The sequence below is a fragment of the Pristiophorus japonicus genome, chromosome 15, assembly GCF_044704955.1.
Source record: "Pristiophorus japonicus isolate sPriJap1 chromosome 15, sPriJap1.hap1, whole genome shotgun sequence".
Taxonomy (NCBI): domain Eukaryota; kingdom Metazoa; phylum Chordata; class Chondrichthyes; family Pristiophoridae; genus Pristiophorus; species Pristiophorus japonicus.
The window spans coordinates 109,483,647-109,501,284 of NC_091991.1; the positions used below are offsets into that span (position 1 = coordinate 109,483,647).

The following is a 17,638-nucleotide window of genomic DNA, read 5'->3' on the forward strand; positions in this document are numbered from 1 at the left end:
TGGGCACGTTTTTCTTTTCATTGATATTTTTCGAAGATTTTGACCGGCCACATTGTGTGCATGTACCACCCGGCAGCCGGGAATGGTTCTGAACGAGGGGTGGTTTCAGATAAGAGAGTTACGGATAAGGGAGATTCAACCTGTACTGCTCCCTGATTATCAAGATCCATGATGAGACCTTGGACAGCGTGGACTACTTTTCATACCTTGGGAGCCTTCTGTCAGCGAGGGCAGACATCGATGACGAAATCCAACACCGCCATCAGTGTGCCAGTGTTGCCTGAGGTAGAGAGTGTTTGAAGACCCAGGATCTCAAACCTGGCACCAAGCTCATGGTCTACAGAGCAGTAGTGATACCCGTCCTCCTATATACTTCAGAGACATGGACAACATACAGTAGACACCTCAAATCATTGGAGAAGTACCACCAGTGCTGCGTCCGCAAGATCCTGCAAATCCATTGGCAGGATAGATGTACCAACATCAGTGTTCTCGCTCAGGCCAACAACCCCAGCATCGAGGCATTGATCGCGCTCAATCAGCTCCGATGGACGGGCCACATTGTCCGCATGCCCAATACTAGACTCCCGAAACAAGCGCTCTACTCCGAGCTCCATCACGGCAGGCGAGCCCCGGGGGGGCAGAGAAAACACTTCAAGGACACCCTCAATGCCTCCTTGAAAAAATGTAACATCCCCATCGCCTCTTGGGAATCCCTGGCCCAAGACCGCTCAAAGTGGAGGAGAAGTATCCGGGAAGGCAGCGAACACCTCGAGTCTCTTCGCCGAACACCTCGAGTCTCTTCGCCGGGAGCACGCGGAAGCCAAGCGCAAACAGTGGAAGGAGCGTACGGCTAACCAAGCCCCCCACCCACCCCGTCCCTCCAACCACCGTCTGCCCCACCTGTGACCGAGACTGTAGGTCCTGCATGGGTCCCATCCGTCACCTGAGAACTCATTTTAGTGTGGAGGCAAGTCATCCTCGACGCCAGGGGGAGAGTGCCGAAGATGAGAGGATGGGGGAGTGGAAGAACAACTACAATTCCCAAGCACCGTTGCAAGGATGGCGAGCAGTGCGCCTGTGCGCAGTGGGTGGGGCGCGACGCCTGCGCAGTGGAAGGACACGGGGTGCCGAGGGGGGGGGGTGACGTCAGCGGGCTCAGCGAGCCGGCCAGAAGTTTGACAGGAGCTCGAGCGGGAGCGGGGCCACCGACTGCGCACATTCACCTCAGCAACACCGACTCGGCCTGGGCAAAGGCAATCACTTCATCGTTATAGCAAGCCTCCACAGAAAAAATAGACATCTTTTTTAATTCTTTCAATTTTCTGAGGGGGGGTCGTTGCCAGGGGAAACCATGTCTCGCAAAGCCGAGGATATCAACAGGCTCACGGAGAGCACCTACAAGGTGAGGAGGGGAGAGGGGGAAATTACCTCAAAGTTTAAAAAAAAATTACCTTGCTTTTTAAAAAAAAATGTTGTCTGCTTTTATAACAAAAAGCGGCGTGTGTCCGCCGTCCATCGGTGCCGTGTGCGAGCGGCACAGGTGAGCTGCAGGTAGGGGCGCACCTGTGTGCGGGAGAGGCCAGGGGGCAGGGGCTGTTACGGCAAGTTAGAAAGAAAAGGCAATAGTTTGATCGGAGACAAAAGTTGTTTCAAAATGATGTAAGGTGGCGTGAACACACACACACACACACACGGAAAGGGGGTGGGGGTGGGGGGCGGTCAGCTAATCTTAACCCGTGTGTTTAAAAACATCTTTTCGTTCATCATTCAAGGTTGTTCAATGCATTTCCCTATTTTTTGGGGAGGTGGTGGGTGAGGGTGAAAGGTGAGTGTCGGGCTGGGTGTGCCCTCCAGTTCGTGCACTGCAGGACACCGCACCTATACAGGTAGCTGTTCCGTCACCTTTTAAAGCTGGGTGTGTCATGCAAACGTGGAAAAACAGCAAGTGGGGCTTATTATGTGGCATAACACTTTTTCTAAAGCTTACCGAAGGCAACTTTGTAGAGAGTATTAGGAATCCATCACCTGAGGTTTTGAAATTTTAGATCCATATTTTCTATAAGAAAAGGATCTTTTATTTACTTTTATAGACTTTTACACTCAAAAATGTGCTTTAACTAAACACAAGTCGCATATCAAATGGTATAATTCACTCTTACACTTTCACTTCATTGCCATACAGTATCTCTATTACATCAACACAGTAGACTTAAAATACATTGTTTTTTTACCTGCCCATTACAGATCACTGTACAATGTTTAGATAAGCTAATTAGAAATTTGTGTACATAAATTTACCTCCTGATATTGTCTATTAAACGAGAATCCAATTCTTGTTTTAAAACTCACCTCTGCAATCTTAGCAGATCACTAAGGTGTTTTGCTTTCACTAAGCTAAGTATGATGGAGCTGAAAACTCAACACAATCAAGCCATGTACATTTGATGTTTGTGAAGATCTGTTTTTCAATATTCCAGGTCTCTGTATTCTGTTTTGAATTGTAAAAGGGTCGTATATTTGGCAAAGATGATCTCTTCAAGGATGCGGAGATCTGCTTATTACCATTATTATGTATGGTAGGGGTGAAGTTTTGCAATCAGCTGATTTGATATCAGCAGCCTGCTTTGTAAATAGTGCACTGTAGCCTATTGACACAACATACTGGAGCTGTTCAGTATATCAAAAGGACATTGTGGAAACCTATTTTATCAAAAATTGTTTTCTGATGTACAACCTCTGTACCAGTTGGTGCATGCCAAATTAATGAGTAGATCTGGAATATTGGGAGGGGCAGTAACTTACCGGTTAGAAATGTTTTCAGTCAGAACACAATTATGTGCTATAATTAATCATGTAGATACCTTAGCCTATCTACAGGAGTTGCTGACAATTGTTTATGTATGTAGTAAGTGGCTTGGGAAAGGCGTGGTATAATTGGGGAGTGATGGGAAGAGGAGTGTTAATCCATGAAAGATAGCTGACACATGACGTTAGTGAAGCATAGGATTTATTGCGAGATTCTAAAAGTTTGGTTTGATTAGGATCTGCTCTTTTACTAGGCAACAACTCTCTCAACATAGTACAACAATTTGTACATCATGTTTCTTGGGTGATGGCATTAATGGAAGAACCAGATTGTTTTAGAGGATTATTTTCTCCCTACTCCTCCAACGAAACCAATTTCAAGAAATTACATTGTGGAAATGAATTGAAGCCCAAGGGAATTGATAGGTAGATGAAACCTGGGAGATTGATGCCATCTCAATTGAGCTCTGCCCTGGTTGATTTTTTTTTTAAACCAGAGTCTGCAGCATTAAATTGCTAATTATTTCTTTTGGCAGAAACTGATGCTTAGAAGTTCTATGGGTATTGGTTCTTTGGAAATCCAAAATAGTACATTAATTACACCCAGGATGCCAGTAAAACAGCTTAATGCCACTATAGAATCCATTGAGAAGTTAGTTGTGTTTTAATAAAATGTGCATGGTAGTATTCTTTCATTATTAGCACTGTAGTCGTGTTGTTTTCTTCGCATTGGCTAGGTTATTTTGGGATGCCAAATATTAATTTTTGTGTTGATGCAATGTGTCAAACACTGAAATTGCTGTAATAAATGTTCCTTCTGAAATGAAATGGTTATATTTTGTAACTACCAAAAATAGTTTAACATTTTATTTTGGTAATCAAAGATAGTGAGCCAGCATTGGCTGCCACAACAGAACATTGCAACGCATCAACTGTGCTTGTAGCTGAAGTACAGGTGCTCGGTCTTCTTTACAATTTCCATATGTTGTCATTTCACAATACTTCTCTTATGATGGACATTTTTTTTCAAATTCAAATTCATTATAATCAGTTATGCAAATAATATCACGCAACATATCAAAGAGCTCCGCTGTTATATTAATGGGAAAAGTAATACAGCTAAATGTCCATTGGAACAAGGTGCAGTGCCAGAGGACTGACAGATAGCTAATGTAATACTTTATATTTAAGAACATGCCCAGGGAATTATAGACCATCGGTGATAGGAAAAATAATGGAATCCCTACTAAAGGAGAAAATAGAACATCTAGAAACCAAAAATATAATAATGAATACTCAGCATAGATTTTAAAAGGGAAAGTCTTGCTTGGCCAACCTCATTGAATTTTTTGAAGAGGTAACAGAGAGAGTAGACAAGGGTAATGTAGTAGATGTAATTTATCTAGATTTTCAACAGGCCTCAATAAGGTACCCCATAATAGGCTGATGAACAACATAAGGGAATATAGAGTTGGGACAAGTAGCAGAATGGATAGCTAGCTGGCTTCAAGGCAAAAAACAGAGTAGGGATAGGTGGGTAGTCATATTCCACAAGGATCAGTGCTGGGACCATTGTTGTTCACAATTTATATTAACGATTTAGACTTTGGAATCAAAAACACAATTTCTAAATTTGCGGATGACACCAAATTGGGGGGATAGTCAATACTGAGGAGGACTGCAGGAGGACATTAATAAACTTTCAGAATGGGCATATAATTGGCATATGAAGTTCAACACAGATAAATGTGAGGTATTACATTTTGGTAGGAAGAATAGGGAGGTCACTTATTACTGTGAAGATGCGAGTCTGGGTGGGGTAGAGGAACAAAGGGATCTCGGAGTACAAATACACAAATCGCTAAAAGTAGCAACACAGGTTCGCAAGGCCATAAAAAGCAAACCAAACACTAGGGTTTATTTCTAGAGGGATAGAATTGAAAAGTAGGGAAGTTATGCTAAACCTGTATTGAACCTTGGTTAGACCACATTTGGAGTACTATGTACAATTCTGGTCGCCATATTATAAAATGGATATAGAGGCACTGGAGAGGGTGCAGAGAAGATTTACAAGGATGTTACCAGAAATGCGAGGATATACATAACATTTTGAAAAAAAAGAAAAGAGAAAAAAAACAAGGCTGAGGGATGATCTAATAGAGGTCTTTAAAATTATGAAAGTTTTGATAAAGTGGATACAAGTGAGAATGTTTCCACTTGTGGGGAAGAGCATAACTAGATGCCATCAATATAAGAGAGTCACCAAGAAATCGAATAGGGAATTCAGAGGAAAATATTTTACCCAAAGAATGGTGAGACTGTGAAACTTGCTACCAAAGAGAATGGTTGAAGCGAACAATATAATATAGATGCATTTAAGGGAAGGCTAGGCAAGCATATGAGGGCGAAGGAAATAGAGGGTTATGCTGATAGATTTAGATGAGGAAAGACGGGAGGAGGCTCGAGTGGAGCATAAATGGTCTTATTTGGCTGAATGGCCTGTTTCAGTGCCGTATATCCTGTGTAATCCTAAAATTCTTTGTTTTTTTTCTTCAGACTGTAATGGAGCAGTTTAATCCAGGGTTACGGAATCTTGTAAATCTGGGCAAAAATTATGAAAAATCTGTTAGTGGTAAGTATACAATTTAAATATTTACTGAGTATTTGATGGCTCATTAAGGTGTGCTGTTTACTGCACTTTGTGATGAAGGTTCTTGGCACCACAAGAAGGAACCTCTAGTTCCAGGCACTCCTTATAGGCTCCAAGCAGATACTCTAGACTTGAAAGGGATGCTGGCTTATAAATATAGTGTGCTTGAAAGTTTTGTTGTTCATTCTGTCCAAACGCTACATTTTCAAAACTTTTAAAAGTGTAGGCATGTGAAAACAAGAATTATCAGACACTTTTGCTTTGTTGTGAATGAGGATCTCTGCTTAAAGGTTTAGGGCCCAAGTTTCCACATGATTTGCGCCTGATTTTTAGGAGCAACTGATGGAGAACGGACTATCTTAGAAATCGCAATTCTCCACTTTTATTTCTGCAGTTCGAGTCAGGTAGAACAGTTCTACTTTGGAACAGAATTTTTTTCTTCAAAAGGGGGCGTGTCCGGCTACTGACGCCTGATTTCAAAGTTTCCACAGTGAAAACGTACTCCAAACTAACTTAGAATGGAGCAAGTGAAGATTTTTGTAGAACTGAAAAAACCTGTTCTACACATTAAAAAATCAGGCGCAGGTTACAAATTAGGCGTCCAGAACGAGGTGGGGGGGGAAAGGGAAGTCATTAAATTCTACATTAAATCCTTATTTATACTTCTACAAATATTATACAAATAAATCCAACCTGAATAAACATTTATAAGCAAAGAAAAGATTAAATAAACCATCTTCCTACCTGTGTGAAAGTGCTTCAGCCAGCCTCACAAGTTCGTTCGTTCATTCGTTCCCGACGGCGGGGGGGGAGGAGGAAGCTGTTCCCGACGGCGGGAGGGAGGGAGTGCGGGCCCGCATGACTGACCGACCGACCGCCCGCCCTACCACAGCGGGGGGGGAGGAAGTCGTTCCAGACAGCAGGAGGGAGGGAGTGCGGGCCCGACCGACTGACCGACCGCAGCGAGGGGGGGAGGAAGCCGTTCCAGACGGCGGGAGTGCGGGTCCGATTGACCGAACGCAGCGGGGGGGGGGGGGAGGAAGCCGTTCCAGACGGCGGGCGGGCGGGAGTGCGGACCCGATCGACCGAACGCAGCGGGGGGGTGGGGGAGGAAGCCGTTCCAGACGGCGGGCGGGAAGGAGACAGTGAGAAGACTGCAGGAAGCCTCAGAAGTTGAGCAGCCATTCCCGACGGCATGGGGCCGTCGGGAATGGTTGCTCAACTTCTGAGGCTTCCTGCAGCCTTCTCAGTGCTGATGTGCTGATGGCAATGTGCTTTTATTAAAAAATGTTCAAAAATTAAACAGCTACAAAGAACTACAAAAATGGCCGAGTGCCAATGTTTCCTTCACACTGCGCGTGCGCGAACGCTCCAACGCGCACGCGCAGGGTTGCCGGCAGGAAAAAAACTAATTTAAATGGTACCCGCCCCCTCCCACTTACAAAATCGGCGCGAGTGGTAGGCTCCGCCCCCTGCACGCCGCGCCAGGCAGACATGGAGCTGCAAGGCGCTCGAGAATAGCGCGGGTTTTTTTTAGGCGCCGTTTTAGGCGCGAAAAACGGGCGCCCGTTTTTTATCGTGTGGAAACTTGGGCCCTTAGTGATGCCTCAAAGTAAACATGTCAACAATAATGTCTGTAGAGATCTTAATCTTTTGTTCCATTTTTATGAAAGATGCATAAATGTTAATTGAAAATGTTTGTGCAGCAACAAATGGTGTATCTGCTTTTGTAGAATTGTACAATTAGAATATATCTCGCTTTTTTTGATATTGTAATGATATTGGGAGACATAATAGCCACATATGAGGCTTGGCTCAAAACTGAAGGGTTGAGGACACAAAATAAAGCTCTCTGGTATTAGAGAAAGGAGGGGAATTCAATGAAAAAATTCAGGAGGTAATCGATATGGCTGGCAGCATGCTCCTTTCAAAAATCGCTGGAAATCCTTCCAGAATAAAAATGACTTGTAAAGGAGAAACGGGCTACACTTAAACCAAGTAGGAAACCAGATCCTAGGCCAGACAGAACACAGGGCAAAAGGCAGTCAACACGTAAAGAAAAAAAAAGGACTTGCATTTATATAGCGCTTTTCACGACTACCAGACATCCCAAAGCGCTTTACAGCCAATGAAATACTTTTGAAGCATAGTCACTGTTGAAATGTACGCAACACAGCAGCCAATTTGCACACAGCAAGCTCCCACAAAGAGCAATGTGATAATGACCAGATAATCTGTTTTTTGTTATGTCGATTGAGGGATAAATATTGGCCAGGACACCCAGGATAACTCCCCTGTTCTTCTTCGAAATAGTGTCATGGGATCTTTTACGTCCAACTGAGAGCAGACAGGGCCTCGGTTTAACGTCTCATTCGAAAGACGGCATTTTCAACAGTGTAACACTTCCTCAGCACAGCACTGGAGTGTCAGCCTAGATTTTTGTGCTCAAGTTTCAGAGGAGAAAGAGGATTAGCCAAACATAGGGAAACGTGAGCGGCGATAAATTTATAATAAGATGAATATACTTGAATACTAGAAGTATTGGAAAGAAGATGCCAGAACTGGAGACTGTTGTAGTAGTAGGGAATTAGAAGTGTGGTGGGTGTATCAGAAACATGGCTAGATCCAGTGAATGAAAATGAATATATAACGTTCAGGTGTATTAAAAACAAAGTTGACACTAGAAGAGAAGATAAAATAAGTTAGTCTTGTGAGGAATAGAAAGTTACAAACTACTATGGGAAGACATTACTAATGCTAAAAAAATAAAGCAAAAACTGGATATGCTACAGACCACCAGGCCAGCATAAGAAGTGGGAGAATTTGCTCTATAAAGAGATGGGAAGCATTTGTGAGAAGAGGAAAGTTATTTTAATGGAAGGCTAGGGGTCCGAGGGTCTAGCGAGAAGGAGGAACTGAAGGAAATCCTTTATTAGTCAGAAAATTGTGTTGGGGACATTGATGGGATTGAAGGCTGATAAATCCCCAGGGCCTGATAGGCTGCATCCCAGAGTACTTAAGGAAGTTGCCCTAGAAATAGAGGATGCATTGGTGATCATTTTCCAACATTCTATTGACTCTGGATTCGTTCCTACGGAGTGGAGGGTTGCTAATGTAACCCCACTTTAAAAAAAAAAAAGGAGGGACAGAGAAAACACGGAATTATAGACCGGTTTGCCTGACATCGGTGGTGGGGAAAATGTTGGAATCAATTATTAAAGATGAAATAGCATTTGGAAAGCAGACAGGATCGGTCCAAGTCAGCATGGATTGATGAAGGGGAAATCATGCTTGACAAATCTTCTAGAATTTTTTGAGGATGTAACCTAGTAGAGTGGACAAGGGAGAGCCAGTGGATGTGGTGTATTTGGACTTTTAAAAGGCTTTTGACAAGGTCTCACACAAGAGATTAGTGTGCAAAATCAAAGCACATGGTATTGGGGGTAATGTACTGATGTGGATAGAGAACTGATTGGCAGACAGGAAGCAGAGTCGGAATAAATGGGTCCTTTTCAGAATGGCAGGCAGTGACCAGTGGGGTGCCGCAGGGTTCAATGCTGGGACCCCAGCTATTTACAATATACATTAATGATTTTAGATGAAGGAATTGAATGTAATATCTCCAAGTTTGTAGATGACACTAAGCTGGGTGGCGGTATGAGCTGTGAGGAGGATGCTAAGAGGCTGCAGGGTGACTTGGACAGGTTAGGTGAGTGGGCAAATGCATGGCAGATGCAGTATAATGTGGATAAATGTGAGGTTATCCACTTTGCTGGCAAAAACAGGAAGGCAGAATATTATCTGCATGGTGACAGATTAGAAAAAGGGAAGGTGCAATGAGACCTGGGTGTCATGGTACATCAGTCATTGAAAGTTGGCAAGCAGGTACAGCAGGCGGTGAAGAAGGCAAATGGAATGTTGGCCTTCATAGCAAGGGGATTTGAGTATAGGAGCAGGGAGGTCTTACTGCAGTTGTACAGGGCCTTGGTGAGGCCACACCTGAAATATTGTGTTCAGTTTTGGTCTCCTAATCTGAGGAAGGACGTTCTTGCTATTGAGGGAGTGCAGCGAAGGTTCACCAGACTTTTTCCCGGGATGGCAGGACTGACATATGAGGAGAGACTGGATCGACTGGGCTTGTATTCACTGGAGTTTAGAAGAATGAGGGGGAATCTCATAGAAACATATAAAATTCTGACGGGAGTGGACAGGTTAGAAGAATGTTCCCGATGCTGGGGTAGTCCAGAACCAGGGGTCACAGTCTAAGGATAAGGGGTAAGCCATTTAGGACCGAGATGAGGAGGAACTTCTTCACTCAGAGTTGTTAACTGTGGAATTCTTTACCGCAGAAAATTGTTAAGGCCAGTTTGTTAGATATATTCAAAAGGAAGTTAGATATGGCCCTTACGGCTAAAGGGATCAAGGGGTATGGAAAGAAAGCAGGAAAGGGGTACTGAGGTTGAATGATCAGCCATGATTTTATTGAATGGGTGCAGGCTCGAGGGCTGAATGGCCTACTCTCGCACCTAATTTCTATGTAGACCACCAGGCCAGCATAAGAAGTAGGAGAATTTGCTCTATAAAGAGATGAGAAGAATGTTATTTTAATGTGAGACTTCAATTGACCAAATATAAACTGGAAAAACCCAAGTTGTTTAGAGTTGGACAGTTTTTTTTTGACACAATGCATCAAGGAAGCCACAAGACGCAATGCTCATCTTGATTCAGGAGAACTTCTTTAGCCAGTATGTAACAAGCCCAACAAGGGAGAGGACGGTTCTGGACTTGGTTTTGGGGAATGAAGAGGGGCAGGTGGCAGCGGTATCAGTGGGAGAGCATTTTGGTGCCAGTGATCATAATTCAGTTAGATTTAGGGTAGTTCTGGAAAAGGACAAAGGTGAACCAGGAAAAATTAGTTCTCAATTGGGGTAAAGATAATTTTGCTGAGATAGGATTTGGCCAAGGTGGACTGGAAATGGCTACTTGATGGTAAATCAGTGTCGGAGCAGTGGGAGACATTCAAGGAGGAGATCCTGAGGGTACAGAGCAAGTATGTTCCCTTTATCGAAAAAAAAGGCTGGGGCTAATGAATCTAGAGCCCCCTAGATGTAAAGGGACATACAGGGTAAGATAAAGAAAAAAAGGGAACCTTATGACAGATTCCGAAAACCTCAATACTGCAGAGACTCTCAGAGTATAAGAAGTGCGGGGGTGCAATTAAAAAAGATCAGGAAGGCAAAGAGAGAGCATGAAAGAACATTGGCAAGTAAAATTAGGGAAAACCCAAAGATGTTTTACAAATACAATAAGAGCAAGAGGATAACTAAAGAGTGGGGTCTATTAGAGACCATAAAGGAAATTTGTGTGTGGAGGTAGAAGATGCGGGTATGATTCTTAATGAATACTTGTTTTCACAAAAGGTGATGCAGACTTTGCAATGAGGGAGGAGGAGTGTGAAATATTAGACGAGATAAACATAGTGAGAGGAAGTATTGAGGGGCTTAATAGCTTTGAATGTGGATAAATCCCCAGGCCTGGATGAAATGTATCCCAAGCTGTTGAGAAGCAAAAGAGGAAATGGCAGAGGCTCTGACCATCATTTTCCAATCCTCTCTGGCTACTGGTGTGGTGCCAGAGGGCTGGAGGACTGCTAATGTTCTACCTTTGTTTAAAAAGGGAGAAAGGGATAGACTGAGTAATTACAGGCCAGTCAGCCTAACCTCAGTGGTGGGAAAATTATTGGAGAAAATCCTGAGGGGCAGCGTAAATGTTAATTTAGAAAGACATGGATTAATCAAGGACAGTCAGCACAAATTTGTTAAGGAAAGGTCATGTCTGACTAACTTGATTGAATTTTTCGAGGAGGCAACCAGCAGAGTCAATGAAGGCAGTGCGTATGATGTAGTGTAAATAGATTTTAGCAAAGCTTTTGATAAGGTCCCACATGGCAGACTGGTCATAAATAAAAGCCCATGGGATCCAGAGTAAAGTGACAAGTTGGATCCAAAATTGACAGAAGCAGGAAGCAAAGGGTAATGGTTGATGCTTGTTTTTTTTTGGCTGGAAGGCTGTATCCAGTGGGGTTCCGTAGGGTCCCTTGCTTTTTGTGGTATATATCAATGACTTGGGATTGAATGTTGGAGTTATGATTAAGAAGTTTGCAGATGACACTAAAATAGGCTGTGTGGTTGATACTGAAGAAAGCTGCCGATTGCAGGAAGATATTAATGTACTGGTCAGGTGGGCAGAACAGTGGCAAATGGATAAGTGTGAGGTAATGCATTTGGGGAGGTCTAACAAGGAAAGGGAATACACATTAAATGGTACAACACTGAAAAGTGTAGAGAAACAAAGACCTTGGAGTGCAGGTCCATAGATCCCTAAAGGTAGCAGGCCAGATAGATAAGGTGGTTAAGAAGGCATATGGAATACTTGCCCTTATTAGTCGAGGCATGGTTGAACTGTATAAAACACTGTTCTCGGCCTTTTGGCGCGGCCTTTTGGCTAAGGTCATGCGTAACTGACCTGACAGGGGAGTAACCACCATAACCCCAAGGTGGTTCTCCCTGGATCAGGAAGGTATATGCTTGCTTTTTTGGAAATAGGAGGTGGGTGGGGTGGCTTGACCCATCCACCTCCACGGAGGTGTGTGGGGGACCTGACCCATCCACCTCCATGGCACGAACCTGGTATTGCAGTACTTCCAGGAACGGTGCAGTGGCTCTAGGCCTTTTGGCTAAGAGCATTGGCGCAGAGTGATCCTTGGCGTGTGCAAGGTGACCTCTGGCGTTTGTGATTTGACAAAGAATTGGAACGATTGGCTACGAATTTCCAAAAAAAAAACACTGTTCTCGGCCTTTTGGCTAAGATCAAGTGTAGTATCTGTTCTTATCAGTTTAATAGGAGGTGGGTGGGGTGGCTTGACCCATCCACCTCCACGGAGGTGTGTGGGGGGCCTCACCTATCCACCTCCATGGCACGAACCTGGTATTGCAGTACTTCCAGGAACGGTGCAGTGGCTCAAGGCCTTTTGGCTAAGAGCATTGACGCAGAGTGATCCTTGATGTGTGCAAGGTGACCTCTGGCGTTTGTGATTTGACAAAGAATTGGAAAGATTGGCAACGAATAAAACATTTAAAAAAAAAAACACTGGTTAGGCAGCAGCTGGAGTACTGTGTTCTGGTCACCATATTACAGGACAGATGTGATTGCACTGGAAAGGGTGCAGAGGAGATTTACAAGAATGTTGCCTGGACTGGAGAATTTTGACTATGAGGAAAGATTGGAGATGCTGGGTCTGTTTTCTTTGGAACAGAGGAGGCTGCGGAGAGACCTAATGTGGTGTATACAGTTATGACTGGCCTGGATAGAGTGGATAGGAAGAACCTGTTTCCCTCGGCAGAGGGGGTCAACAACCATGGGACATAGATTTAAAGTAATTGAGGGGAGGTTTAGAAGAGATATGAGAGGAAATTTCTTCACCCTGAGGGTGTTGGGGGGTCTGGAACTCACTACCTGAAAGGGCGGTAGAGGCAGAAACCCTCACTACATTTAACAAGTGTTTGGATGTGCACTTGAAGTGTCGTAACCTGGAAGATGGGATTAGGCTGGATAGCTCTTGGTCAGCCGATAAGGACATGATGGCCTCCTTCTGTGCTGTTTGATTCTATGATCTGGTATTTGTAAGTGACCCAGAAAAAGTACTGGAAGTCATAGCACCTCTTGGGGACAGTGACCACAGAATGATAAAGTTTAACATGATCTACGGGTCAGAAATGTACAAAATCAGGAGCCAGGTACATAATTAAAAGAGTTAAATTTGATTTAAATAAGGCAAATAAATTGGGAGAGCTTGTTCAACAATATTTCAGTAGAAGACAAATGGAACACCTTTTAAAGGTATAATACTGAGCATACAGGATACTTTCCCAAAACCAACAAGCTCTAACTAAACAAACATGACCCTAAATGAATCAGCAAAAAAATTAAGAGTAAGATTAAAGAGGCCAATCCTGCAGGGGGAAAGGGTCCATGAGATGAATACAAGAAATTGCAGAAACGTATTAAAAAGGCGATCATTGAGGCAAAGAGAGAGCAGGGAGCAAGCATAGCAGCTGAGGCTAAGCATAATAGTAAAATATGATTCTTGCGTAGAAAACTGAATTCTTTTCCACCTTGCAGCATAATCTGTCGGAATGACTGCTTTGTTTGGTGGGTTTCGGTAGTTAAGAATAGTGTTAGCTGGTTCAGAAATGCAGGGTATAATTCTTGATTGCCTTGAGGAACATTTAGTTATAGATGGTATGGGTGTGCCTGTAGTTTTACTGATGCGGTGTATGGGTATTTTTGTATGTTAACAATGGGTGCAGTAAAAGTAATCAAACTTGTCATTTCTTGTTAATACATTATCATCTGTGTATACTTTTGCAGACCTCATCAATTTCTTTTCAGTTTTTGTAGGAACAATCTATTGGCAATGGTTGAATTACTTCTGTTATGATTTAATGTAATCTTTAGGATTTGGACTTTTGGCTTGAATGCCTTTTACTTTTGCTTTTCAGCAGGTTCACCTTGAACCAACAAGGTTAGTGTTTGAATAAAAGGTTTTTAGGCTAGCCTAAGTCTGTTTATACTAAAGTAATTATCACTTGTATGGTCAGCCTATCCTGGAAACATAGCCTGCTGTGGGCTATAAATTATACAAGTAGGGATAACTGAACAACTTACAACCAATAAATCAGTCAGCTTTATAAGTGAAAATAATGAAAGTATCCCCAGGGTTTATTGTGACCAAGTCAATTTATGCAATATTTTAAAAACATTTTTCCAAATAACATTTTTTTCTATAATGTGGGGAACTTTTAGGTTTCTCCACATAAAAGTGTATCTGGAGGTATTTTCCTCCATTTGCTAATACTAGCGAAAACATTGGTGGAAATATTAAGCATGTTTCATCAGGCTCAAAGTCCCACATTCCAGTTATTACTGTCCTTGCCAAATACCCTGGCTCCCTGTTGCCTAACAAATTGATTTCTTAAGATTTTCATTCTCACTTTCAAATCCCTCCCTAGCGTCCCGACATTACTCAACACTATTGTCACTGCACCACTGAACTTTCCTCTTGTTTCTTTCAAGCTGCAAATGTGCTGTTCTGCATGTTGGTCCTTACTGCATCCTCACTATTGAAATCAAGATTCTTTTGTGCAGTTCCCTACAATAACTTTTGCCTCCATGAGCCTTTCCTTCTTACTAGGGTGCACTTTTAAAACTAAAGCTTGGCATTATGTAATCACTACTTCCTGATCTACCTCATCTGTTTTGTGTTTCAGTTAATAATATCTTGCATGATGGTCTTGGCAATTCATCTTGGTTTATTACTTTTTTTTTTTAAAACAGGAAAGAGAGCTTCTGCACCAGATGGTATATATTGTCCTCCATTTGCTAATTTAACAACAAACTTGTTCTACTCATCATCTGCTAATTCAGCCATTATGCTACTGACTCTCGAACTCGTTTCCCAATCCTTTCTGCTTACTACTTCTCTCAATGCTTCCTAAGATCCCTCCTTTTTAGAACATAATATAAGAATTAGGAGCAGGTGTAGTCCATGCGACCCTTCGATTCTGCTCCGCCATTCAATAAGGTCATGGCTGATCTTCGACCTCAACCTCACTTTCCTGCCCTATCTTCATATCCCTTGATTTCCCCTATCTATCTCAGCCTTGAATATACTCAGCGATTCAGCATCCACATCCCTTTCGAGCAGAGAATTCCAAAGATTCAAAACCCTCTGAGTGGAGAAATTCCTCCTCATCTCTGTCCTTCACCCATAAGGTGCTCCAAGACATTTTCTGTACACGAGAAATGCAATAAATGTGCTGTGCATTCTAGTAGGAAGAAAAGGCTGAGGTAATAGTTACAATAGGGGTCTGCACGAAAAATAGAGCTTTCTGCGAGGAAAGTGGATAGCCACAGAAATAGCTTTAGTTAGAGCCTGTGATCTGCCTTGCAATGAATTTAAGAGATTGGATTGTGAATTTATGTAAGCAGATGTCTGTGCTCTTTCTTCCATTCCCCTCTATTATTTATTTTTAATTTTTTTTAATCAAATGTACTTGTGTTCAGATGGCAAGGGGAATGGAATGAAGGAATCCTTTTTTTCCCGTACATATTCTCTACAGTGGATTTGTTTTTAAACTTAACCTCTCACTGCACTGAAAACAGAACTAAAAATATCCCATGTATGTAAATCTGACAGGATGGTAGTGATAATCAATTAATATTTCACTGAAATTGCATTGTCTGGTATGATGCAACAGTATTTATACCACAGGTGGTAATATATATTTTCTGGAATATTCGTGTGTTGTAGGGAACGGGACTACTTTCTGACTGATATCTTGGTTCTAGCAATTGTTTGTTTCACACCCTTTCATCTTCATTGTAGTTCACTTTCACACTGATACGCTCTCCCCCTTCTTCCTCTGACTCCTTCCCTCCCTCTTGGATGCTAACACACAATTTTACTTGTTTTAGAACTTGTTTACATATCTATAGGGATAATTAAAACATTTTTTTGTACCAATTTCGACTGATAAAGTCCCAGATTTTTCTTGCTGGGTGGTGAATTAGTAAAGAAAAAATGATTTCCTCTTTAAAATTGGTATGAAGATGTACATGCATCACATTTGTGTTGTCAGCATGCACATTGTGCTGCTGTATGTGCAGTGTCAACATCACTGGTACGATGTACATGAATTGCTGGACCCAATTTTCAGTTGGAAAACAAAAAACAAAAGCTGTGCAATTTGGATTAGTTTATGGGGATCTGGATCATTTTTAGATTTTGCTCTGAGGATTATACTCTACGGGAATCAAGGGATATGGGGATCGGGCAGGAAAGTGAAGTTGAGGTCGAAGATCAGCCATGACCTTATTGAATGGCAGAGCAATGTCAAAGGGCCGTATGGCCTACTCTTGCTCCTAATTGTTGTGTTCTTGTATGCTCTTCTACTGCACATGTCAGTCTTTCATTCCTTGTTCGGTATAGAGAAAGGTCAGCAGCACACTGATACTGATGGCCCTCTAAAGACTAAAGGTTATTTAATACTGACTCGGATCCCATACCAAGACATTGTTTAATAAAATGAAGATTGCAATTGTTCCCCTCTGCATAATCTCCAACAATTTTTATCTCTTGCCATTATAGTAGCAGTTAATTGGCTAATGCCACAGCAGTAAATATAGAAGCGGGAGATCTTCAGTTCTGTACCTCCTGGTTTAGGTGTGTGTGTGAGCGTGCGCGCATGTGTACATGCACACATGATTCCCAGTCGTGACTATACTTCAAAAGTACATAATTGGCTGTAAAGTATTTGGGACGTCCTGATGTCGTGAAAGGTGCTATATTATCTGAAATTTAATTCATTCTTTCCTTTACCAATCTTTTTACAAACTTAGTATCAATTTTCTTTGGTCAACTTAGTGATCGTCTGCATGTGTCTAAGTGACCTGGCATTTTGTCTGCTTTGAGTGCATCATTGTACTAATTAGAATATTGCTCCATTGTTGATCTTCCTAAATTTCTTTCAAATGATGAATCTTTTGTTCTTGTGAAAGATCTTCCACGACACACATTCATTGGTGCAGTGTCATGCAGGCTAAATTTAATTTTTTCATATTTCCCACCGGTATTCTTGCCAGTGTAGCTAAAATTAAGGTATGCTGAGGGAAAATGTTTGCTTACCAAGACTAGAAATTGAAGTCTGGAAAAGGGAATACAGAAATTGCTTAAAAACTTCCATTAAATCTAGTGCTAAGCATTAAATGTAATTGATTTAGCACAGTGGCAGCATCAGAAAATCATCATCTGCGAAGAATTTTAAAGGAAAGTACCTTAATAAATACAAAATTCTTGAAGTGATATACAAGATACAAAACAGCCAGATTATTCCTCTGCCAGAAGTGTAATCATGATCCAGGATGAAAGAAAGATTACATTTATATAGCGCCTTTCATGACCACCACACATCCCAAAGCGCTTTACAGCCAATGAAGTACTTTTGGAGTGTAGTCACTGTTGTAATGTGGGTAACGCGACAGCCAGCATGCGCACCGCAACTCCCACAGACAGTAATGTGGTAATGACCAGATAAACTGTTTTTGTTATGTTGATTGAGG

At 42.2% G+C, this 17,638-nt stretch overlaps 1 protein-coding gene and 1 pseudogene across 9 annotated transcripts in view; both read left to right on the forward strand.

The window, feature by feature from the left end:
• Window positions 1-1,154: 1,154 nt before the first annotated feature.
• baiap2l1a (BAR/IMD domain containing adaptor protein 2 like 1a) overlaps window positions 1,155-17,638 on the forward strand; it is a 166,440-nt gene continuing 149,956 nt past the window's right edge. For all 9 annotated transcript variants that reach the window (XR_011596800.1, XR_011596799.1, XM_070900759.1 and 6 more), the window contains exons 1-2: window positions 1,155-1,405; window positions 5,365-5,440. Coding sequence is in view for 7 of the 9 variants with exons in the window: in XM_070900759.1 (XP_070756860.1) it covers window positions 1,355-1,405; window positions 5,365-5,440 (127 nt within the window). In the remaining 2 variants the exon portion in view is untranslated. The remainder of the gene's footprint in view (window positions 1,406-5,364; window positions 5,441-17,638) is intronic.
• LOC139225976 (U2 spliceosomal RNA) lies at window positions 12,300-12,479 on the forward strand (annotated as a pseudogene).